The following is a 24,909-nucleotide window of genomic DNA, read 5'->3' as shown; positions in this document are numbered from 1 at the left end:
ATTTATCTTTTTAAAAAAGCAAAAAACCAATTTGTATCAACAGAGCTTCAGTGGAAGATGGCTTCTTGGTGAAAGCCTGTCTGAACTGTTACCAGGGATATCTGTCACTGCTCCTAAAATCTTAGTATTTTATGCTTCTGGACAATTCTGGCATGCGGGAACAAAATGTATTTTTTATGTTTCAATATTAGATTGCACAGCTGCAGTTCAGAAGTGTATTTTCATCAATAATTGTCTGCAAAAAAAAAAGCTGTGTACAATTGCTACTTTGCAGGAGGAAAAAATGCATGGCCACCCTAAATCATGCATTTATGTTTCAATCTTAGCAGTTTTTGCAACTGAATATTCTTTTCTCAAACTAGTATTTTTTTGTAAGTGTGATGGTTAATATTGTGCCCATGTGAAGTCGAGGATGTGCATTAAAGTAAATTCCTTCACAGTAAGGTCCTTTCTTTTATATGTGTTTCACTATTATATGGTCTTAAACAGATGATTTACATTAGTACAATCAAATTACTGTATTTAGCATTAGGCTTGGACCCAAATATCAATCTGTTTTCTGAAATCTATATTGTGATTTGAATTGTCCATTCAGGCTATAGTTTTAAGTCTGAGGGGTTTTGATACTAAGTATCATATGCTGTAAGGAACACTCTCTCCTGGAATTGACTTTTGGGAGTTTGTATATGCTGACAATGTTTACACTTGGAAAGATTTATGAAGAAACAAAAAAAAGAGTGCATACATAAAGTGTAGCAAGCAGCCTTACTATTAGGAATATAGCAATACATTCCTAGTCCTGGTAAGACTTTAAAGATAATTTAAAATATCATCTTTAAAAAGAGATGTAGTTTGGCTTAGATCTTAGGAACGGTAATTCCCTGTGGAAGTTTCCTCATTAGTGAAAATTATCTGAAAGAATAAGATTGTGTAACCCTCCTTGCAGGGAGCCTCCTGGCACTTGAAACTGATGTCAGCAATGTGGTAATGCTTTATGTGGATGGTGATGGGCAGAATGTTCTCTCTTGAAGTTACGTACTTAGTCTAGATTTTAGGTTGAACTGATACCAGAAACTGGATATTCTGTTAGATATCGAACAGATACATCAAATGTTTCGGTTCTTGTTCTTAGGATTGAAATACCTGCAATTTACAGCAACAACAGTGAACCTTGACTATCTGAAATAGAACAAGTATATAAATTGCAACTTCTATCTTGGTGTCAGTGATTCCTTCTAAAGGAGTGTTTTCTTGGTTATTTTATTGTTTTTATTTCTGTTTTATGGAAAAAGCAAAATTTGAGGTTTTATATTAGTTTAACTTATACTAGTATATCTCTTGCAATGTAGTGCTCTAATTTAGTGTCTTTTTGCAGTTAATATCCAGGAAAGGCTTGAGTCGATCACTGTTTTCCGCTACTAAAAAGTGGTTTAGTGGCAGCAAGGTTCCAGAGAAAAGTATAAATGAACTGAAGAATACTTCTGGTTTGTTGTAAGTAATTTCAGTCCTTACTTTTAGATCTAAACTGAAGATGTACCCTTTTTTTTTGGAGGGGGGTGGGGGAAGGAGAAGGGAAAGCCTGTATTTATTTGATAGTGTTCTGCAAAGTGAACTAAATCAGCAATATTGTAAAAGACTTTAATTAGAGAAATCATGAAAAGTACTGTGCCTAAATGTGTAAAATAAAGGAGTAGCAGAACTTAAAGACAAAGGAGATAAAAGAAGCTGTTTACAGAGCCATCCTCCTGCTGTACTTACAGTGAAGCTTTCAAAATTAAAAAGAACATACATTTTTAAGAGTAACAATAAAATGAAGCTATGGTCTGCTGTAAGGGATTTCTTAAAAAGTTAGTACAAGCTTTTTATTTTCTTAAGCCCAACCCCATGTGTAGGTGTTTTTGTTTATGTAACTGTAACTTACTGCAGTTGAATATTAAGTATACTGCCTTTGCAAGTGCATTTGAGAGCTAAATTAAGGGGATTTTCATACTTTTTGCACCTGCATTTTACACTAAAGCCAGGTTTTAAATTTTACCGGGGTATTTATTCTGTATGCTTGTGATTTCCTCCTATGGATGAGGATGTGTAATCACAAAAAGCACCCTCTTCAACTCTCTTAACTATAGAAGTCTAAATAGCTCTTGGACATTCCCTAGCCAAAGTTAATATCCCTGACACTTCCAGCTTTAAATTTGTATGTTGTATGTCTTTGCATTCATAATCAAAACGTTATTAATTTCAGCTTTCTCTGTTGAATGTTTAAGCATGGTTTGCTTCCTATAAAGTCTGACTAACAAGTGTTCGTGAGAATGTATTTGATTTTCAGTGAAGTGATTAATATATATTGGACTAACAGAAGGTTAAAATTATGCTTACAGAAGACAGGAACTTGCCCAGTGTTTAGGCATAAGGCACAGTTTTCCAGTGGATTTTTACTTTCAAGACAAATGGGGAGAAATAACAACTACAGCTAGGTGAACAGTCAAAGTCTTTTTTTTTCCTTCTCATACAGTTCTGTTTAGCTCTAATAGCTAATTCTACTGAGCAGTTTCAGTGGTGGCTGCATACTTTTTTACAGTATTTCTTGGCTAAGGGGACTGCTTGTTTTGAATGTAAGGGGAGCAGTGAATCTTGTCAGTTGGAAAGTAGGGTGTGAAACTGAGTTACATGTGGCAGAAAGGAAGCAGCTTCACTTTTCTTAACTTTTTTGGGTAAGGCTGAAGCAATGCGGTTTTTACTCTTACTTTGTGAATAGAAATTAAGAGGAGAGAGTAAGACTTTACAGAGCGTGTTTTGCTCTATTTATTAAAATTTTGACTTTGAATTTAAATATTTGTATTTATAGGTATCCACCAGAAGCACCAGAGCTTCAAATCCGGAAAATGGCAGACTTGTGCTTTTTGGTGCAACACTATGAACTTGCATATAGCTGTTACCATACAGCAAAGAAAGACTTCTTAAATGATCAGGCAATGCTTTATGCAGCTGGAGCACTGGTTGGTACTTCACATACATAAACATGCTGTGTACTTTTCCTAATAATCTCTAATATTGGTCTGAAGGTAACAAAATGCAATCTCTTCCCTCCACCTCCAAATTTATTAAGGGGTCTTGTCAAATTTGCTGCATATCTTTAGCAAATCCTAAAGTCTTTTCAAATCTATTTTCTTTATTCCCTATGAAGGGAATAAAGGTGTGAATAAAAATTGAAGAGTTAATTTTTAAAATGTGAAATATGGAAAGGCGAATGCCTAGAATGCAACCTCCAGCAAAATGGATCTTTAAACGTGTAGTCTGATAACTGAAAAATACTTGTGAAATCATTTAATGGTATCTCTTTTAGACTTTAGCAAAATATTACTTGCCAGGAAGTCAAGACTATGTCTCTATAAATATGGTATTGTACTTTTTTTTTTAAGACTCTTGAGGGATATATTTTGAATATGTCACTGCTGAACCTCATTGTAAACACATACTCATTCATTAACCTCTCTTGATACTGAAGGTATATGTGACTAAATTTTCAACAAGATAAATGAGAATGCTGGGGAAAAATAAGCTTGTTTTTAACAATTTTTTAGAAGCTATGTTTTGTAGACTTCAGTGTGGTTAACTTGATAAAATTTAAAACTTTACTTTGCAGAGCTATGGAAGCATTCTTGTACAGTGTCTCATCTTGATGTAAAACCTTTACATAAATGTGTATTTTTGCAGTACAGACAGTTGCTCTGCATTTGGTTAATCTGAAAAGTTATCTTAATTTCTTAATGAATGGTTTGCAGAGATCTTAATTATGAATTTTTGGCAACCTGCAAGTCTTAGTCATTATTTACTGCAGAAAAACTTTGCCCTATATCCACCTCATAAGGAAAGAAGTAAATTATCCAAGTGCATGTTTACTAGAGTTTCCTTGGAAGCTGACTATGTAGCTTCATTTAACTAAAACTCAGAAAAACAGTCCTTGTCTTAATGATGGTAATGCTACTTTAGCAGCAAGATTGCTCCTGCAGGAGCAAATTCTCTCTTGGACTTGTAAAGCAGTACTGAATCAATGCTTCTGCATAGTGTTGGGGGTACCATCAACTGAAAACACCTCTGTGCATATAACTCTCGCTGCTGTCTGGTTAATTACAAGCAGAGCCATAAATAGGTTATTCTGTTAAGCCTCTTATCAGTTACAGTGTGTTCGGTACACTTTTGTATGCCAGTAACTGATCAAATGAAGATCTTGAACTATTATGGTGGTGCAAAAGTAATTGTGGTTTTGCACCGTGAATTTTAAATCGTTATACCTAGGCTCAAACGCATCTTTATTAATCAAAATAGGAACCATTGCAATCAACAGTTTTGCTAATGAGAAATAAGTTTGTTTATTCTGTAGCATAAAAATCTGTGCTTTGGGATTCGATGAATTCTTGGAAAGCATTTTCTGCATTCTGCTGCTTGTGGTTGTCTTCCCTGCAAAAATTTGTCAATGCTTGAAGTGGTAGTCAGTTGGCGAGAAGTCAGGTGAATATGGTGGATGAGGCAAAACTTCGTAGCCCAATTCATTCAACTTTTGAAGCATTGGTTGCGTGACCTGCGGTCGTGCATTGTCATGGAGAAGAGTCGGGCCCTTTCTGTTGACCAATGCCGGCTGCAGGCGTTGCGGTTTTCAGTGCATCTCACCGATTTGCTGAGCAGACTTTTCGGATGGAATGGTTTCACTGGGATTGAGGAAGCTATAGTGGATCAGAGCGGTAGCAGACCACCAGACAGCGACTGTAACTTTTTTTGGTGCAAGTTTGGCTTTGACAAGTGCTTTGGAGGCTCTTCTCAGTCCCACTGCTGAGCTGGTCGTCGCCGGTTGTCGTATAAAATCCACTTTTCATTACACATTACAATCCAATCAAGAAATGGTTCGTTGTTCTTGTATGGAAGAAGAGGAAATGACACTTTAAATGATTTTTTTTTTTTTTAAATTTTATTTTTGGTCAGCTCATGGGGCACTTACTTACAGAACTTTTCCACCTTCCAATTTGCTTCAAGTGCTAGATGACTGCTAAATGGTTGACGTTGAGTTCTTTGGCAACTTCTCATGGAGTCGTAAGAGGATCAGCTTTGATTGCTCTCCATTGGTCGTTATAAACTTCTGATGGCCGGCCACTATGCTTCTCATCTTCAAGTCTCTTGTCTCCTTTGCAAAACTTCTTGAACCACCACTGACTATACCTTCGTTAGCAGTTCCTGGGCCAAATGCGTTGTCCTGAGTTGTCCTCTGCGTTACGACTCATTTTGAACTTCAATAAGAAAATCACTTGAATTTGCTTTTTGTCTAACATCATTTCCATAGTCTAAAATAAATGTAAAATAACCAGCAAGTAATAAGTCGGTGGCAAATAAAACAGAAAGTGAGAAAAGCACATGAAAATTATGTATAATATGACCACGTTTATTTAAGAATGTATTCCAATATCAAACGGCAAGTTTCAACCGTGCAAAAACCACAATTCATTTTGCACCAACCTAATAGTAGCTGCTGAAATGTTTTCCTCAGCATTTCGAGGTTTACAATTTGTTGAAAAAAGCTGCAGTGACCATACTGAATTTCTCTTGTAGGAAATGGCAGCAGTATCAGCTTTTCTTCAGCCTGGAGCTCCTAGACCGTATCCTGCTCACTATATGGAAACAGCGATTCAAACCTATCGAGATATCTGCAAGTATGTTTACTTTTTTGCTGATCCAATGCAAGTTGAAAGACCTGGTGGCTTAATTTTTCTTCCTCTGCACCGTAATAGTGCCAGATGACTAAAAGATCACAGGATGATGGTAGCTTTTTAAAGAGTAAGATATATATGTTATTTAGGATGACATGGAAGGGGATCTATGCTGTTCTTAACAGAATGCTTGTTAAATTTTTGTACTGGATTTACCTGGTAAGATTTTGGTAGTGGAGTAGCTACAGGAATGGCTTCTATGAGAAGACAAGCAGGACCTGCTCTTGTGTTAGACAGGGCCAGTTTTTACCCAACACCAAAATGGACCTGTTGCTGCCCAAAGCTGAGCCTGTTGGCAATGCTGGTGGCACCTCTGTGATAATGTACTTAAGAAAGGGTAAAAATTGCTCCACAGCACCTGCGAGGGAGGAGTGAGAAAAAGAGAGAAACAGCCCTGCAGACACTGAGGTCAGTGAGGAAGGAGAGGGACGAGATGCTTTGCTGCAGCCTGTGGAGAAGACTATGGCGAAGCAGGTTGTCACCTGCAGCCCGTGGAGGACCACAGAGGAGCAGGAATCCACCTTGCGGCCTGTGGAGGACCCTGTGCCAGAGCAGGTGGATGTACCCTAAAGGAAGCTGCAGCCCATGGAGAGCCTATGGCAGAGCAGATTCCTGGCAGGAGCTGTGATCTGTGGGGAGCCCACACTGGAACAGTCTGTTGGACTCTGATCTTAAAGGTCTTTTCCAACCAGAATGATTCTTTGAAGGACTGTACTCAGTGGAAGTGACCCATACTGGAGCAATTAATGAACTGTATCTGTGGGAGGGACTCCATGCCAGAGCAGGGGAGGAAGAGTGTGAGGAGGAAGCAGCAGCAGAAATGAAATGTTATTAACTGACCACAACTTCCCTACCCTCCTTGTGGAGGAGGAGGGCTAGAAGAGTTGGGAATGAAGTTGAGCCGGGGAAGAAGTCAGGGGAAGGTGTTTCAGTTTTGTTTTTATTTACCACTATCCTATTCTGTTATTAATTGGAAATAATTTGATCTTCCCCAAACCAAGTCTGTTTTGCCTGTGATTGTAATCAATGAGTGATTTCCTTGTCCTTGTCTCAGCACATGAGCTTTTTAATCTAATTTTTTCCCTGTGTCTTGCTGAGGAGGGCCTGTGATAGAGCAACTTTGTGGGCACCTGGTACCCACCAAAATCAACCTAGCACAACTTATTTCTGGCTGTTGGAGTTCTCATTTATTAGATCATTTAGTTGGTTGGATCATTTTAGTCGGTATTTGTATAAATACAATACTCTCCTCAAAAATACTCTCTAGCTTTGACTTTCAAAAAGCTTCTGTTATAGTAGGATAGGACACGTAATATGTCAATCTGTATATGATTGTTTTGCAGGGGGTGGACTTTCATATATTTTACTTTAAGGAGGATAAAAAACAGAACGTCAGCGTGATACAATATGGAGAAGAGTTGTCAGATCTGAGGTGAAAAGTTTTCCATGATTTATTTTGATAAATATTAATACATCTATGTTTTTGCCTTAGGAACATGATTCTGGCTGAACGCTGTGTGCTGCTTAGTGCTGAAATCTTAAAAAGTCAAAGCAAATATTCCGAGGCAGCTGCTCTTCTGATTCGTCTAACCAGTGAGGTAAAATACTCGGTAGCTTTTTCCACTCTTGCCTTCCCTATGTTTGTTTACTTACTGGAGCACTTCTAGGTTACTTCGAAGTCTTGTCCTATGATATTTTCTAGCCAAAGGTAGCAAATGAGCTGGTATGAAGCATGAAGTAAATAAAACTGTTTACACTGGAAGTGAAGAAGCTAGTGCTGTTATTCTTTTTCTAGTATAGCATCTTCTGTGTAGCTTGGAGGAAACTCCAGTGGGCAGTTAGTTCTGGCTTTGTGGCCAGCTGCACCAAATGTGATGCTTCTGAGACTTTTCTGGGGACAGATCAGGCATAGAATAAATCTGCTTAGTTCTGTAAGTTTCTCTCAAGTGTGTATGTGTGTTGGGGGGCGTGGTTTTTTTTTTTTTAAGCATCATTCTTGCCCCTCTGACTTAAGCTTGTTACCAAAATTTATGTGAGCAGTGTAAGTTATTTAAGCAAGGAATTTAAATACTGTTGGCTCTGCACAATCTTATTATGACTTAAAATTATATGTAGTATGCTTGTGTTGCCTTTTGGCACTTGCAAAGAAAATCTTCATAGGATATTATGTAGGTATCTCAGAGTATTTTTGTAGTCCAGACACATACTTTGACATCACTGATAGTATGGACTTCAAATGTGTTAAAATAAAGTAGGTTCTGTTCTGATATATAGCTGTGTCTTAGCATGAGAAGAGAAGAGGGTGATAATAAGAAATTATACATTATGAAGAAATTCACTCAGTTCCATTGTTCCCTCTATTTTTCTCTTCATCCTGTTAAAGCTTTTATTTTTTGTTTCTAGCTTTAATATCTGCAGGGGGGAGGGATGGGAAAAGGTAGCAGAGTGCTTCAGAGGTAATGGTGTGAGAAACCGTAGCCTGAGTAACTGAAAAAGCAGAAAATACTTATTTTGTCCCTCGTACTGAAACAGGTTGATATATAAATCTCTCCACTGGAAAAAAAAATAGCAATGTGTTTGGTATTGAACACTGTACATATAACAAAGTGAAAAATAAGTCTAGTCTTATTTTCTTTATAAGCATGCATATACATGTAATAGTTGTATGTGAAAGAATCTTCAACTTCACAGCACTGTTACAGCTTCGTGTCCCTGTTATCATTAAAAAAAGGCTACTGTTATCTTTGTATTCAACTTTGAGGCTAATCCTGCTTTTTACTTTTAAATAGGATTCAGATCTTCGCAGTGCACTTCTGTTGGAGCAGGCAGCCCATTGCTTTATAAACATGAAAAGTCCCATGGTTAGGAAGTTTGCATTTCATATGATATTGGCTGGCCATAGATTTAGCAAAGCAGGCCAGGTGAGTATTACATTTCTGTGTGGAAAATATGCCCAGTATTTGATACTTACTCTGAAAAACATGTTAAGTGTGTCACTAGTCTGGAGAAAGATGCTTGCCTTTTGACACTTTTGTGTTAGAAGTATTCAGCTCTGTGATCTTCCGAAAATGACTCCTACATTGATCAGCTTAATCTTTTACTTCTGTTTTTGAAGTGGGGCTGAAGGTCTCTGACTTGAAACTTAACTAATGTGTGCTTTCATTTCTGGGTCTCAGTTTTATACACAGTGAAAGATAAGGATTTTTATTTGGGTAAATGAGTGAGTTGCAGGAGTTAAGGATTTGTTAAGCTCTTAATTTATTAGAATAATAGCAAAATTTAGCTGTTTTTCCTGGTGCCTTAACCACAAGCTTTTTAGTGGAGGTGCAGGTGTGTGGACAGTTACTACAAGACAAACTAAAGCATCTCTTTATGGCTGCTTAGACTTAAGTAGCAATTAAACTAGTATGCATCAGATTGTTTTTACTTCTGTTCACATTCCTATGCAGACAGCTCTGTGGTGAATTGACTTAAAGATTATTGGACACAACTTGTGTGCTTTATGTCTGTCTCAGTTGTGGGATAGACTCTCTAAAGATAGCTCGTGCTGGATTCCTGCTGTGGTTAGCCACCGAAGTTCCTTTATGGGCCTGTCCTCAAATGCAGTCAATTTCAGTTTACTAACAAGCTGCAAGACTGTGACAGAAATAAATTTTGTATTGCAAGTCAATAATACAGGAGAACCCAGGCATAAGAATTCTGTTTGAAACAAAGCCCTGTGGACTTGGAAGGGTGTTCTCTTACCCCACCCAGTCTTGTTTTTATCATCCTGGCAAGGACCGAAGAAAATATGGTTTTATTCTGTATTTAAAGTCACAGATGTGAAGAATAGTAGGAGTATTCCCTCCACTCCTTGGTTTTCTTCATGCAGTAGTTTCTCTGTCTATTGTGATGACAATACAGTACTGACAGGAAGCTCTCGATCAGAGGGGTTTCTTTATTTATTATTTTATATCCTTTGCCTGGAAAAATGTATGCATTTTGTAAAGCTTTGACTTTGTCTTCATGTAACAGCTCTCTCATTGTTTGTGCCCAATTCTTTTAGGGATTCTGGTTTCCGAGGAATGCTTTTTCAGTGTTACAGTTTGTTTGTGTTTTTTTTTTTTTTTTTTTAAATCCTCAGAGGCACCAAAATATTAAATGCTACTGAAGAGAAGTCAGCCAGGCTGCTTAGCTGCATACTGTAATACCATATTTTAAAGTGTCAGAAATACTTGCTGATGCTAAGGATTTACTGCTTGTACTCTGCTGTCATCACCACACAAATTTCAACATCTCTTAGATTTTTTTTCCCACTGCTGCTGTAAATAAGGGAATGCAGTTCCCTTTTTTTTTTTTTAGAAGCTGAGACTTGCCTGTACAGTGAATGCCTGTGTAGATGTTCAATGCCTAGACCTAGGGTTGAATGCCCAGGTCCTGATGTATGCATAGGAAGGGAACTGTGGATCTGATTAGGAGCAGAGCATCAGTCTCCCAGTGGCTGATGCGATTGGTAATTTTGTATTGTGTGTACTGTAGGGCTGTGTTTTGGTGGTTTGCTTGGCATGGATTTTCGTCCCAAGTGAGTCTACTGAACAATGATTGATTGGAAGTGTCACACTGAAAGTTCAGTTACAGAAGTTAAATGTGTAAAGTCTAGCTTATGTTCTGAGGCTTGGCAGTAGAGCTTTGTAGACTTCAGTAGTCAGTCCTAAAGCAATGCAGAACACTCTTTTTAAAAATAGTATTCTCTTGTTATTTTCTTTTTTAACTTGGTGCCCGTTACACCAGTCTTTGAAAACATGACCTTAATCTGCAGGTTAGGCTCTGTACTGTAGGAACCAACACTTCTGCTGTGCTTAGATTACTGTTGACCAAATGTGATGAGGTGTAGTTCTGCAAACATTACACATAGCATGGTGGGGAGTGGTGGTAAAAATTTTAGCAACTTTTCTGAATTACTGTTCAATCTTCCTAATATTACAAAATAGAACGAGTGGTTAATGGGGTTATTTGAGAAATTAACTTACTTGTTTTTTTTCTTGCAGAAAAAACACGCCTTGCGTTGCTACTGTCAAGCTATGCAGGTTTACAAAGGGAAAGGCTGGTCTCTTGCAGAAGACCATATCAACTTCACTATTGGTCGCCAGTCCTTTACACTTCGGCAGCTTGACAATGCTGTGTCTGCCTTCAGGCATATTTTGATCAATGATAGTAAACAACCTCCAGCTCAGCAAGGAGCTTTTTTAAGAGAATATCTTTATGTTTATAAGGTAAATGACTTTTCATTGCCTTTATTCCTTGAGCAATCAGTAATTTTATTACTAGTAATTTTCTATTAAGTCATTTAATGATTTTTCTATCATACCTGCGTTGTTCCAGGGTTGAGGTTTTTTTAAACCTAGTTCATGTGTTCATTTTTTACTTTAGACTTCAATAAAACAAATATACTGCATCTCATATGTGTATTAAGTATATTTCCACTGATGGGTATTAGTGTGACTTTGTATGTGTTTTTATTACAGTAAAATGAACTCATCCTTTTGAGGGTCATGGCTGAATTGCAGCTTGTGATAGTTAAGTTTCTTTCAGAGGGAGTGGATCTGTTTTGTTTTGATCAATTTATAATGATTTTTGAGGCTTTTGATATTATAATAAATGATTAATAAAGACTAGGTAGCTCTGTCACCTTTTGTGGTACTATAAAGTACTCCTCATCCATGTTGTAGTGCATTATATTCTTTAATAAAGATTTTTATAGATCGAGTTACTAACTAGGTTGGCTGTAAGTTCATGAGTGATTCTGGATGGTAGTATGCCATGTACATTGTGGAGTGTTTAGTGCTGATATCACCACACAACTTGCAGCCATGTAGTTACTTACTGTTTTTTAAAGCTTGTAGAAAGGATTTCTGTGGTGTTTGCTGAGTTCTGGTAGACATTACTCAGCTGGTGTTTAAATCCACAGGTCAGCTGTGGTGAGAGTCTCATGTAATGGTGGTGTAGTGAAGGCAGTTTATCAAATTCTGAATTAGAGTCAAGCTTTGCATCAAATAAAACTGTGATGGCCATGCAGCCACAATAGTGATTAGAGTGCCAGATTATAGAAAAAAGAGAATAATTATCTGAAAGATTTCACAGACTTTAAAATGTTATTGAAGAAAAAAATATTACTTCAGACTGTCAAAGCAGAAGAAAGTATCAAAACAGTTGATTGAAATGAGTCATTCGATCTTAAAGATAACTACCTGTTCAAACATTGAGTGCTTATAGCTTATCTTCCTTATCAATCAATTATTGGTAATGTACAGTGTGGACATAATGTATTTGCATAATGCATGACACTCTATTTTCCTCCTTTTGCTCCAGAACGTAACCCAGCTGTCACCTGATGCTCCCTTGCCGCAGCTTCCTTTACCATATATTAACAGCTCAGCAACCCGTGTTTTCTTTGGGCATGATCGAAGACCAGCAGAAGGTTAGAAATTTTATGTAAACAGATTGAAGTCCCTTATTTATGGAACCAAAGTATATGCAAGAGTTGATGTCATTTAAAAAAAAAATAAATCCATCATTATGTAAAACTAATGTAACAAGGCAACTTCTTAAATAAGATTTCGAAAGAAAAGCTTAAGCTTAGTATTTACTTGCTAGATATTTTCATACTTCCTGTTTAAATATGAAATCCAACTATGTGAATGTGCTGACTTCCATTATTTTTCATAGCTGGAAAGCTTCAATGCAAGTCTGTAATGAACTTCATGAAAGGGATTATTAATGCTTTAGCAAATGCTAGGTGCTAGTGCCAATGCTAGAAATTAGCTTTACAGTTATCTTTCTCTTGGATGGAATGTTTGAAACACTGTGATTCCTGAATGTAAAGTAAGCTGAGCGGAAATTCTTACATAAACCAGGGCTGTACTGTGGGGATGTAGTCTGTCATAAAGTGAAAATAATCTGTAAGATGAGTATACCATGTAGCATGCTAATATCTGGGAATACCACAATTTGCAAATATAAGTATACTCAAATTATCCTCAATATTGTCTTCCGTGTGCATATTTCAAAATGTCTTGCAGTTCACTGACTTAAATCAATTGTAAAATAAAAATGACAGTGACTTAGAACTTAAAAATATTGTAAGAGTACTTGACAAATTGCCTGTGCAGCCCTCTGTTGCAACTGTTGCATGCCGCTATTCTCATCTAAGATTGCCTTACTCACACTAGGTGAAAAGCAGGCAGCTACACACGTCAGTCTGGATCAGGAGTATGACTCGGAATCATCGCAACAGTGGAAGGAACTTGAGGAGCAGGTTGTTTCTGTGATAAATAAAGGAATAATACCTTCAAACTTTCAACCGACACAGTTCTGTTTAAATCGCTACTCTGATAACTCCAGATTTCCACTTGCTGTGGTAGAAGGTAAAGTTAAGATTTATACACTTCAGAAATGGAGTTACAATATTCCATGTGTTATTGTAGATTTAAATCAATGTTCTTGTGCAAATTGTTTGCACAAAATGCTTTAAGTGAAGCTTCAGCTTGTTGTGCGGGTAGCCTGTTGTCATTATTTTCTTGCACATTTTTTAAAATAGAACCAATAACTGTAGAAGTGTCCTTCCGAAACCCTCTCAAAGTTCCACTTCTTTTGACTGACCTTTCATTGCTTTGGAAGTTTCAACCTAAAGACTTCAATGCAAAACGTGATGGAGAAATGAAAGAGCTGGTAAGGAAAGGTTCATTCTTTTTCAACCAAAAGCAAACAGCTATAGTTACAGAATATATCTTAACTGAAGTCTTCTAAATTCTGTAGTATGCAAACAACTGTTTTAAGTGTAAAATTAAAAAAAAAAAAGAGGGGAAGGCAAAAAAAGGTAGCTACTGAATTTCTTTATGCATTGTTTATATTTTCATAGATCCATAGGGCACAAAGCAGCCAAGTTAACAAACACACTGTAATGAGTATTGTAAAGCTTAATGCAAAGCAAAATACTTCCAACATCTCGTGTAGTACATCTATTTTGAGCCACACTAGCCCTGACCAGCAGAAATGACTTGTGATATCAGTAGGTATATTATCAAATATCTTTTTCTTGAGCTACTGTACATAGTGAAATGTATGTTCTGAAAAACTGTGCTGGAATGACGCAGGAAAATCTTGGTATCTCAAGTAGAAGAAAAATGAAAGTTTATTTTATTAAAAATTAATGTTTTGAATACTTTATATGAACTGCTTACTACTGTTTAATTTAACAGTTCAACTAATACTGCCAAAACTTCCCTCTGAAAGACTGTACTCACATTCATACTTTTAAAGTTTGAAAATGTTCTAATACTGAATATTACAGCAAATTCCTTAATAATTTGGTTTCCTGACCAGAAGCATTTGGAACATAAGTGATCTCTAAGGGTGCTGTGTGTGTCAGAGTTATAAACATGGTTTCCTATAAATAAACCTTAAGGACTACCGTACTCTTTCCCTTCTGTTTTGATCTGAACTGCTACTTCAATGATGTGATAAATACTTCTGTGAGTATCAGTGAAATTGATTCAGAATTCCAATTTATGGCAATGAATCTTAAATTTCTCTCAAGCACATGTTTACTGAGCTCTCTAACTGCTGCTTTAATTTAAAAGGCCTGAAAAACTGGACATACAGCACCTGCTGCTCTTAACTGTCTGCAGTCTGAAACTTGTATGCTTTTTTTCCTCGAGCATTTTAGGAAAGGTGTGGGAAGTAATATTTATGGTACTTTTTCTGCCTAGGAGTAGTAGTATCTGAAAAGCTGTTTCTTCTTTTCAGGGAACGTGTGAAGATGCTACGATAGGAACTGAAGCAATAGCAGAATTTTTAATTAATAGTGAGGAGACAAAAGTGGTAAGTACTGTACTTAGTTGTAAAAATAGTCTTTTCAGTGTTGAACTTTCAAGGGTGGAAGTCAGACTTGTTATGATCTGAACTTAATGCTAAACTTACAGAAGACATTACTGATATGTGAAGTACTGGAACTTCTGAATCTTTTCAAGTGTGTATAAATATCTGAAGGGACAATGTGATGGAACAAGACACAGTGCACACAAATTGAAACACAGGAGTCTCTGAACATCAGGAAACACTTTTTTTTTTTTTCTGGAATGGCGACTGAGCACTGGGCACAGACTGCCTGTAGAGATTGTGGAATCTCCATCATTGGAGATATAAAAGCCATTTATTTGGACACAGTCCTGGGCAGCTGGCTCTAGGAGGCTTGAGCAGGCGAGTTGGACAAGATGACCTCCAGAGGTTTTTTCCAACTTCAGCTATTCTGTGCTTCTGCCTCTGTTAAATTTCATTTTTGTTACAATTTAGGATTCTTTCCTAATGTAATGAGCACATCCCAGCTGTGGAGTGGTTTGATAAGTTCTGTATACAGGAAACTTTGAATTCAGTAAATGACCTGTAGTTATTGTATGCAGTTACATCTGACACAACTATAAAGTAAATGTAGCTGTGAGTGTCTTCAGCAATTGGCTATTTAAATGTAATAATACTTTTTTCTAGTAGCAACAACAACAAAAATTTAACATATCTCCACAGGCAAGACTAAAGCTCTTTCCCCATCAAACAGGGGAGCTACATATTCTGGGAGTCGTTTATAATCTTGACACTGTTCAGGGTGCTGTGACATTAGATGGGATAGATCCTTCTATTGGATTACAGACAGGTAAGTGTATTACTCCCTTAAGCTGGGTGTCTCTGGGAGGGGGAGGCATGGCTTCTGCAGGGTAGAACCAAATTCTGGTGTTTAATGTTTGACTACTATGATGCAAGGCCTTCTTTCAGATAAGGATGTAGAAAAAAAGAAAACAAACAGGAAAGGAATGAATTGGCACCTGCAGGAATCCCATGAGAAGGGAAGTAACCTCTGCCAAACCCATACATATTGTTCCTTTTAAATCTGTAGAAATTCAGAAGCCACTAAAAAAAAAACCCAAAACAACAACAACAACAAAATCCATCTATGCCATGTTGAATGTATAACAGCTTTCACTGACTGTTTTGCCATTCATTTTCTTCTGGGTATTTTTGCTTTGTTAGCTTCCAACTTTTGTCTAAATGTTACACTGAAGTTCTTTGCATAGATTCCCAAATTTAAATTTGGCTGACTTTTTTTTTAACCATATTGACTTAATTTTGTTTCTTTGACCTTTATATTAACATATAAATGGCTTATTAATTGCATGCTGCTTGATCTGTTTTGTTGAGTTATTCACCTCATGCACCTGAAACTGTCTCTCACAGGGAAAATTTAGTTGTTGGGGAAAATGGGGATTAAAGCACATACTTGAAAATGTCTAAAAGAAATAAAGAAACTTGTTTAGCTATCTATGAACTGGAAACCTTTGGAATACAAAAATCTTTGGAGAGTGGTGGCCAGTCTTTGAAGGAAATAAAAATGTTTTGGGAGACTTTTCCAGCTTGACAGAAATTAGGAAAGGAAAGAAATGTATCACCTCTCCAATTTATATGTCGTATTATTAAAGGGCGGAGAAAATCCATAATAGTGGGTAACTGGCTGTCTAACCTTGCAATAACTATGCATTTTGTGTGACAGTAAGCTTTGAATAGTTCTTTATCAGTGGTGCTGCTTAATCAATGAACACTGCATGTACCCAATAACAGAAAAATCAAAATGTTTTTTGAGATTGGGTAGGGAGCTTTGGATCACTTCTCAGGAAGAAAAGTTAATTACTTTGTTTAAAAAATATCAAACTTCTAAAAAATTGTTTCAGGAAAATTTGTCTCCAATGGATTATCTGTACGAGGACGACAAGATTTAGAAATCCAAGGGCCTCGACTTAATAACACAAAAGAAGAAAAAACATCTATTAAATATGGACCTGATCGACGTTTAGATCCCATTATTACAGAAGAAATGCCTTTGTTGGAGGTATGTAGCTACTTCTCTTTTGGCAGTTTTGAGGAAATAACTGAATCCAGAGCTTATAAATGTAATTCTAACAATGAAGTGTTAGACTTCGTTAATGCCAGATCTTTCCAGTTAACTTCTGATCTGTCAGTGCCAAACTTGGGTGGGATTTTTTTCTTCAAGTCAAACTTGAAGCCTCTGAATCACTACTGTTCTGAAAAATTATATTCCTTCTAGAATTTTAGTTGACAACAGCTTTTGTAGCCAGATTTCAAGGTGAGGGTGATCAAGCAAAGAAGCTTTTTCTATTTGCTTGCCATTCGTCTAAAATAGTTCAAGTTGCTTAATTAAAACACAGCGGTTTTCCTTCCTACTGTTGTTAAAGTGGTCTGACTAACTGATTAATGACAATGCTCTGTAGAACAGATTATTTCAGTGGGAGTGGATCTGCAACGATCATCCAGTCCAACTGCCCGACCGCTTCAGGGCTGACAGACTTCAAGTATGGTAGTAAGGGCGTTCTCCAAATGCCTCTTAAACACTGACAGCCTTGGGGCATCATCCGCCTCTCTAGGAAGCCTGTTCCAGTATTTGACCACCCTCTCAGTAAAGAAATGCTTCCTAATGTTTAATCTAAACCTCCCTTGGCACAGCTTTGAACCATTCCCTAGTGTCCTATCACTACGTACCAAGGAGAAGAGCTCAGCATCTCGCTCTCCACTTCTCCTCCTCAGGAAGCTGTAGAGAGCAATATAGTTTAAATATGTTGGTGGTGGTTTTCATGCGTGTTTGTAACTTGGCTCAGTGTTCAGGTTTTTCTTTTCTCCTGTTCTCTCCCATACAGGTGTTCTTCATAAATTTTCCTACAGGACTTCTCTGTGGAGAAATCAGAAAAGCGTATGTAGAATTTGTGAACGTAAGCAAGTGTCCTCTTACTGCACTGAAAGTTGTGTCGAAGCATCCAGAATTTTTTACTTTCGGTGGAAATACTGCTGTTCTAACACCACTAAGTCCTTCAGCTTCTGAAAACTGTAGTGCTTACAAGACCATTGTGACAGATCCTACCTCTGTGCGTACAGCACTGCTATCTTCAGCTTCTTCTGTAGACTTTGGGGTTGGCACAGGTCAACCTGAAGTAATAAATGTCCCACTTCCTGATGCTATTCTTCTTCCTGGGGCTTCAGTGCAGCTACCGATGTGGTTACGAGGACCAGATGAAGAAGGTGTTCATGAAATTAACTTTCTATTTTACTATGAAAGTATTAAGAGACACTCAAAAATGTGGTAAGCTCTTTATCTTTTTTTTCTGTTGTACTTATTAGACACACTGTAAACATTGTAAGCATAAATGTAAATCTTACTGAATTTCTTTCGATTGCTCTGATGTTGAAGTGACCTGTTATCTGCTATTGTAAGCAATGATATTTTTTCTGCTATATGATCTAATTTCGATATGAAATTATAATCTACAGTCCTTCCATCAAAGTGGCAATTATTAAAATAATTTAATAGAAGGACAGTTAATCAAATGCTGTTAATACAAACTCTGTTCATATTTACTTCCTCTGGAAGAACATCTTTTTGAGGCATAACGGGAAAAAAATCATGACTTAATTTGTTTGTGCATGTTATAAAGCAAAATCTTGACTACTTTAACAAAAGACTCTGTTCTTAGTTAAAATGTGGTTAGTACTTGTGAAATCAAACCTGATGGAAGTTATTATCTCTGGAGGGGTTAGATATCAAGTTGGTCTTGCATGCTGTTGTATAGTTCCTTTTTGGACCATCTCAAGACAATCAAGATTGACACCACAAGCTAACAGTGCTGTCTTTTGAACTTCACTTAAAAGGTAGCAAGTTGACTTTTTATGTCACTTATTCGCAAGTCCCACCTATGTCTGAGGTTAAGAAGGCTCAGGAGAACTTTTTTTTGAGAAACCTGTTCTGCAAAGATTCTAAGGCAAACAGGCCTTTTGTTCAGAAGGTGGAGAGTTCAGCCTTCAGGAAGCCCAAGTGTAGCAATCAAGCAAACAGACAAATTCAGAAATGAAGTGTTTATCTTTTTACCCTTCATTCAGTCCTCTGCAAGTACTGTTCTTATATTGCCACCTTATAGCTGTTAGAGCTCATAGCTAGAGCTGAGAAAAACTTGCAACAGGCTTTATCTAGATTTAGTTTCTAGCCTATTAAGAATACTGGCCACAGACTTAATAAATGTTACTATTTAATTTTCTGGGAGAAAAATTTATTATGGGGCTGTGTGTGCTGGATTTGTTTGTCTGGAGAATGTGTCTCTGCCCATCTTCGGAGGCAGTGCAGACTAGGAGGAGTGGATCTGTAATCAGGGCTGGGGGGGCTGGTGTTGTGGTTTAACCCCAGCCAGCAACTGGGCCCCACACAGCCACTCGTTCACTCCCCCTCATTGGTGGGATGGACCAGAGAATCAGAAGAGTAAAACTGAGAACACTTGTGGGTTGGGAAACAGCTTAATAATGAAAGCAAAAGCCGCACAAGCAAAGCGAAACAAAGGATTCGTTTACCACTTCCCATTGTCAGGCAGGTGTTCAGCCATCTCCAGGAAAGCCGGGCTCGATCATGCGTCGTGGCTACTTGGGAAGACAAATGCCATCTCTCTGAAGGTCTCCCCTTTTCCTCTTCCCCCTAGTTTTATTATGGAGCATGGCGTCGTATGGTATGGAATATCCCTTTGGTCAGTTGGGATCAGCTGTTCTGTCTGTGTCCCTGCACAGCTTCTTGTGCACCCCCGGCCTACTCCCTGATGGGGTGGTGTGAGAAGCAGAAGAAGCCTTGATTTGGTGTAAGCACTGCTCAGCAATAACAAAAACATCCCTGTGTTATCAACAACTATTCCCAGCTTAAATCCAAAACATAACCCTATAGGCTACTGTGAAGAAAACTCTTATCGCAGTCAAAACCAGCACCCCAGTCTCCGTGCTGTATGTATTCAAAATGATGGTGGGGAGCAGGGGGCTACTTCACATCAGCTCTAGGCACATGGACTGAATATTTGCTTGTGACTGGAGCTTGTTTTCCAGGCTAGTTCTGAGAAAGAAACCAAGTTCATGTGCTGTGAGTCTAATCCGTAATGTAAACGAAAGCAGAGTAAGCAGAAGGTGGTCAAGAGAATGGATCAGCAGTGTATTCCTGAAATCAGACTAAAAGTCATGCAAATATACCTTCTGTTTAGATTTTTCTGTAGCTTCTGAAATGCCTAAGTTAACTTTTCATTTGACTTAAAGCTAGTCTGTAGGAATAGGGAATTTGTCACCCTACAACATAGTTATTTTTCTTTTTTTTTTTTTTTTTTTCCTCTGGGTTAATAGTATTCAGAAAGTGAGGTGTTTCAGAGATGGAAGATGGTTGTTTGGGGAATACATTTGTTCCCTACAATATTGAAGTTTCCAGGGGAGGTTCAGTGATGTGATCTTGTTTAGTATAATAGTATTCTTTGTAGACTGAGCATAGCTTTTAAACTTTCAAAAAACTATAAGTTGTGCCACTTGAAGGCTATACAGACATCTGTATATCTTTCTGAAGATCAACTGCAAAACTGTTAAATTTATTCTGTAGAGTGTGACATTATGTGAAGTAGAGTTTAGGATACCACTGATTTCATCTCCCAAAACAAGTATTGCATGATGTTTCAGCATATTTAGTTGGTAATACATACAAAATTTTTACATGCCTCTAATGTTTCGAAGTGGAAGTTGGGGTAATACAGAGCTTCTCTGTGGGAAAAGCTTATGTGTTTTGATGGTGTCCAAGAATGGAAGTTTACTCATCTCTAGAAAAACAGAAGATGACTTTTACAAAGGGCTTGCTGGCCTGGAGATTGAGCATGTCTGGAAAAAGGCAGAGTAGTGATGGTTCTAGAAGTAAACTTTCAAGATTCTCAGTTCAGGGGAATTTGTTGAATGCAGTAGTATTCTGTCTGAATGTTCTTATCAAATGTTTATGAAGGACATGTGACTAAGTAGTGGGCCTCTTATGGTTTATTTACTCAAGAAGTCTGTTTTCCAAAGAGTATGGTGGCATTAAATAGATCCATGATATCCCTGTGCCACTACATGCCCGTTTTTCCCTGTGGCAGTTGTCTTACATCTGAAATATTTCTGATTTATTTCTTATCATGGTAACATACGAACCTATTTCTGCAGTATTCAAAACTGGCTAAGAGACTGCATGTTTGAACAGCACCTACCTGCAGCATGATTATTAAAAATAATATAGTTTTGATAGGAAGCTAAAAAGAAAAGTCTTTGGTTGAAAGGCATAAATAGTTTAATGGTCTTAACACTGATGACAAACATAAAAGCTAAACTTCTTGGTGACAGATTCTGGACAGCGGTTCTGGTTGTTCACAGTGTCTTTTTCTTCCTCCCCCTCACTTCCCCCTTTCTAGTCACAGAGTATTAAGGCACACTGCAGTTATTTGTACTAGCCGGTCTCTGCATATTCGAGCTACTGTCTGCAGAAGTAATGCACTTGAAGATGAAGAAGGCAGAGGAGACAATATGTTGGTGTTTGTGGATGTAGAAAATATCAATACTGTAAGTTCTTATTAAAAATAATAATGCTATTCTAAAGATAAGCAGATGTGTAAGCATCCCCAGTAGAACCAAGACTCAAGTAAAAGGGTTTTTTACAACTGTTATGCAAACACTAAGTAAACCTTGCATATTTATTTTTTCCAGTCACTGTTGGAGTACTAATATTAACTCGTATCTCAGCTCTCTGGAAGTCTGCTGTAGCTGTCTGTCCTAAGTGAATCCCAGTACTGTAGTTCAGAGTCCCTTTTTCTTCTAGGAAGATTATTCCAAATTCATTAACATTTTTGATCACAGCTTTCAAGATTGTTCTGAAAGAGACAACCTGTGCCCGCTGCAAACTTTCAGTGAAAACACTGGTAGAATTAGTGGTAATATGGAGTAAAAATTTAAGCTTCAACTTGAAGGAAACTTCTCTGTTTACATTTATTACCAAATTCTAAAAGACTTTTTTTCAAATATGATCCAAAGACAGATGTCTATTGTGATCTGTTGACTTAGCAAAGCAGATGAAAACATTTCAGTTTTTCATACCACAATAATTTAAATTTCTTATTTTTTTGCTAAAACTGCTCCCATTTTTTCAAAAACAAAGTAAGGTGGTTGAATCCTCTGTTTTGTAGAATTCCTGGACACTTAGCTGGTACTGGAATCACTGAACTGATCTGTCATTTTGTTTTAAAAGTGTGTGATATTATTTTTCTTCAGCTGCTAAAGTGAATATTGTCGACTCCTTCTTTGAGAAGGAAGGAATGTTTCACAAAGTACTCATGAAGTTAACAGATAACACTTTGAGACTTAATTTTCCACTTCCAACTCTTTCCAAGAAAGGAAACCAAGCCCAAAAGCTACTTTTCGTTGTGTAAAAATTAAATGTAAAAAAATTTTTTAAAAGAAAAGTATTTTTTGGATTTGTGACCTAGCAATATCCCTAAAGTAATCTTGGAAACTAAGTGTCCTTGTGGGCAGCGTTCTGCATTGGAGCTAAAAGCCTAGGTTTTATTATAGTTGTCTTAATCTGAAACGCTAGCTTGTGGGTGTTTTTTCTGGAGAATCTTTTTTTTTTTTCCTTTTCGTTTGGCTTTGTTTACTGGAATTGGAAGTTGCTGTGAACTGGGACTGTTGTTTTACGTTACAGTGGATCTTAAATCTCTTCTTGTTTCTCCTTAGTACTGTGTTATGGATGGTGTGCCTAATGAGTTAAATTAAGATTCTAACAGTGCCACCTTGCAGTGAACACTTATTAGGCACTGTAGAACATTACAATTGTCATTGGTCTTATTTGACATAATCTTTGTTTTTTTCCTTAGAGTGAGACTGGCGTTAAAGAATTTCATGTAGTACAAGTTTCAAGTAATAGCAAGCACTGGAAGCTTCAAAAATCTGTTAACATGACCGAAGACAAAGGTGTGTATTTTTATCACCAAAAGGATGGCAAGTCAGGCTTCTGCCTGACAACAACAGTTAAAAAATCCTGCAAGGAGTTTAACTTGGTTTTCAGAATAATTGATTTCTAAAAACTTTTTCAGACATACTACAGCCCTTCTTTTGTTAGTGTTTCAAGAAAAGTATATTGACACATAGCTTTCAAACTTCATAAATTTTAAAAGTGGACTTAACTTACACATTAAATTATTTCTGTGTTGTAGAGAAATCTGTGTTTGGGCTCGCTGATAACTTGCCTCGCAAGAAATGTTTCAGTGTCCCTTTACTTTTAGGTATTCATATCAGTGTTAAACTTAACCAATCAGAGTATTTGACAAGTGCTCTATTCAGTTATTAGAAATATACCAGAATTACTAATACTGTATCCTGCAATAGCTAGTAAAAGCTGCTAATTTTCGAAAATACTAACTATCCCAGGAAAAAAAGTGCTGTCGTTTTATATAATGAATGTTATAGAATCATAGAATCATTTAGGTTGGAAAAGACCTTTAAGATCACAGAGTCAAACTGTTAACCAACACTGCCAGGTCCAACACTAGACCATGTCCCTGAGCACCACATCTACAATTTGAGTTATTACGTTGGTGCAATAGTAATTGCAGTTTTGGACTGTGGATTTTAAATCATTATACCTAGGTTCAAACACATCTTTATTGATCAAAATAGGAACCACTACAATCAACACAGTTTTGCCAATGAGAAATAAGTTTTATTCCTGTAGTGTAAAAATCTGTGCTTAGGAATTTGACAAACTCTTGGAAAGCATTTTCTGCATCCTGCTGCTTGTGGAAGCGTTTTCCCTGCAAAAAGTTGTTGAGATGCTTGAATAAGTAGTAGTTGGTTGACGAGAGGTCAGATAAATATGGCGGATGAGGCAAAACTTTGTAGCCCAATTCATTCAACTTTTGAAGTATTGGTTGTGCGATGTGCAGTCGGGTGTTGTTGCAGAGAAGAATCGGGCCCTTTCTGTTGACCGATGCTGGCTGCAGGTGTTGCAGTTTTTGGTGTATCTAATTGATTTGCTGAGCAGACTTCTCAGATGGAATGGTTTCACTGGGATTGAAGAAGCTGTAGTGGATCAGAGCAGCAGCAGACCACCAAACAGTGACTGTGACTACTTTTGGTGCTAGTTTGGGTTTGGGAAGTGCTTTGGAGGTTCTTCTCAGTCCAGCCACTGGGGTGGTCATTGGTTGTTGTATAAAATGCACTTTTGACACTTCAAAAAAAAAAAAATCATAGTTTTGATTTTTTCGGTCAGCTCATGAGGCACCCACTTATTGAGCTTTTTCACCTTTCCCATTTACTTCAAATGGTGAATGACCATAGAATGGTCAATGTTGAGTTCTTCAGCAACTTCTTGTGTAGTTGTAAGAGGATCAGCTTCGATGCTTGCTCTCAATTGGTCATTGTCATCTTCCAATGGCCGGCCACTACGCTTCTCATCTTCAAGGCTCTCATCTCCTTTGCGAAACTTCTTGAACCACCACTGATTGTACATTCATCAGCAGTTCATGGGCCAAAAGATTTGATGTTGCGAGTTGTCTCTGCTGCATTATGACTCATTTTTGAACTCAAATAAGAAAATTGCTCGAATTTGCTTTTTGTCTAACATAATTTCCATAGTCTAAAATAAACGTAAAATAACCAGTATGTAGTAAGTCAGTGGCAAAAAAGTGAGAAAAGTGCATGAAAATGATGTATAACATGACCACATTTATTTAAGAATGTATTCCAATATCAAATGGTAAATTTCAACAATGCGAAAAAAGCAGTTCCTTTTGTACCAGCCTAATACCTCCAGGGATGGTGACTCCACCACTTCTCTGGGAAGCCTGTTCCAATGCCTGACAACCCTTTCCATGAAGAATTTTTTCCTAATGTCCAATCTAAACCTCCTCTCATGCAACTTGAGGCTATTTCCTCTTATCTTTACTTGTATGCTGACATTTTATGTACTTAAATATCTTTCTAGAGCTGTATTCCTCTCTTATTAATATTGAGGTTGAACCAGTCAGATAAACTGAATATTTTGCCTTCTGTTCCTTCCTTCTTTCTTTTTATCTCCTTTATGTACTATGGCTCACTTCCTGCTCTAGAAGTACATGGAAGGGGTCAGCAGAAGATGCATCTTCATTACTACAATGTAGTTGCTGTGCTTGATTAGTTAGGCTTTGAATATCGTCAGTGTGTTTCTTACTTGTGAAGTTTAAAGGCTGACTTTTGGCTAATGAGGAGGGACTTTGCAAGA

At 37.3% G+C, this 24,909-nt stretch overlaps 1 protein-coding gene across 4 annotated transcripts in view; it reads left to right on the top strand.

Moving 5' to 3' along the window:
• TRAPPC8 (trafficking protein particle complex subunit 8) overlaps positions 1-24,909 on the top strand; it is a 59,685-nt gene that overhangs the window by 18,598 nt on the left and 16,178 nt on the right. For all 4 annotated transcript variants that reach the window (XM_065629492.1, XM_065629491.1, XM_065629490.1 and 1 more), the window contains 15 exons: positions 1,376-1,491; positions 2,846-2,996; positions 5,599-5,699; positions 7,249-7,354; positions 8,546-8,677; positions 10,784-11,008; positions 12,105-12,213; positions 12,965-13,159; positions 13,333-13,463; positions 14,541-14,615; positions 15,315-15,441; positions 16,511-16,668; positions 17,492-17,931; positions 21,071-21,218; positions 22,526-22,622. In XM_065629492.1, the coding sequence (XP_065485564.1) occupies positions 1,376-1,491; positions 2,846-2,996; positions 5,599-5,699; positions 7,249-7,354; positions 8,546-8,677; positions 10,784-11,008; positions 12,105-12,213; positions 12,965-13,159; positions 13,333-13,463; positions 14,541-14,615; positions 15,315-15,441; positions 16,511-16,668; positions 17,492-17,931; positions 21,071-21,218; positions 22,526-22,622 (2,311 nt within the window). The remainder of the gene's footprint in view (positions 1-1,375; positions 1,492-2,845; positions 2,997-5,598; positions 5,700-7,248; positions 7,355-8,545; positions 8,678-10,783; positions 11,009-12,104; positions 12,214-12,964; positions 13,160-13,332; positions 13,464-14,540; positions 14,616-15,314; positions 15,442-16,510; positions 16,669-17,491; positions 17,932-21,070; positions 21,219-22,525; positions 22,623-24,909) is intronic.

The sequence above is a fragment of the Caloenas nicobarica genome, chromosome 2 (assembly GCF_036013445.1).
Source record: "Caloenas nicobarica isolate bCalNic1 chromosome 2, bCalNic1.hap1, whole genome shotgun sequence".
Taxonomy (NCBI): Eukaryota; Metazoa; Chordata; class Aves; order Columbiformes; family Columbidae; genus Caloenas; species Caloenas nicobarica.
The sequence above is the reverse complement of the archived record's forward strand: the minus strand, read 5'-3'. Positions and strand labels throughout refer to the sequence as shown.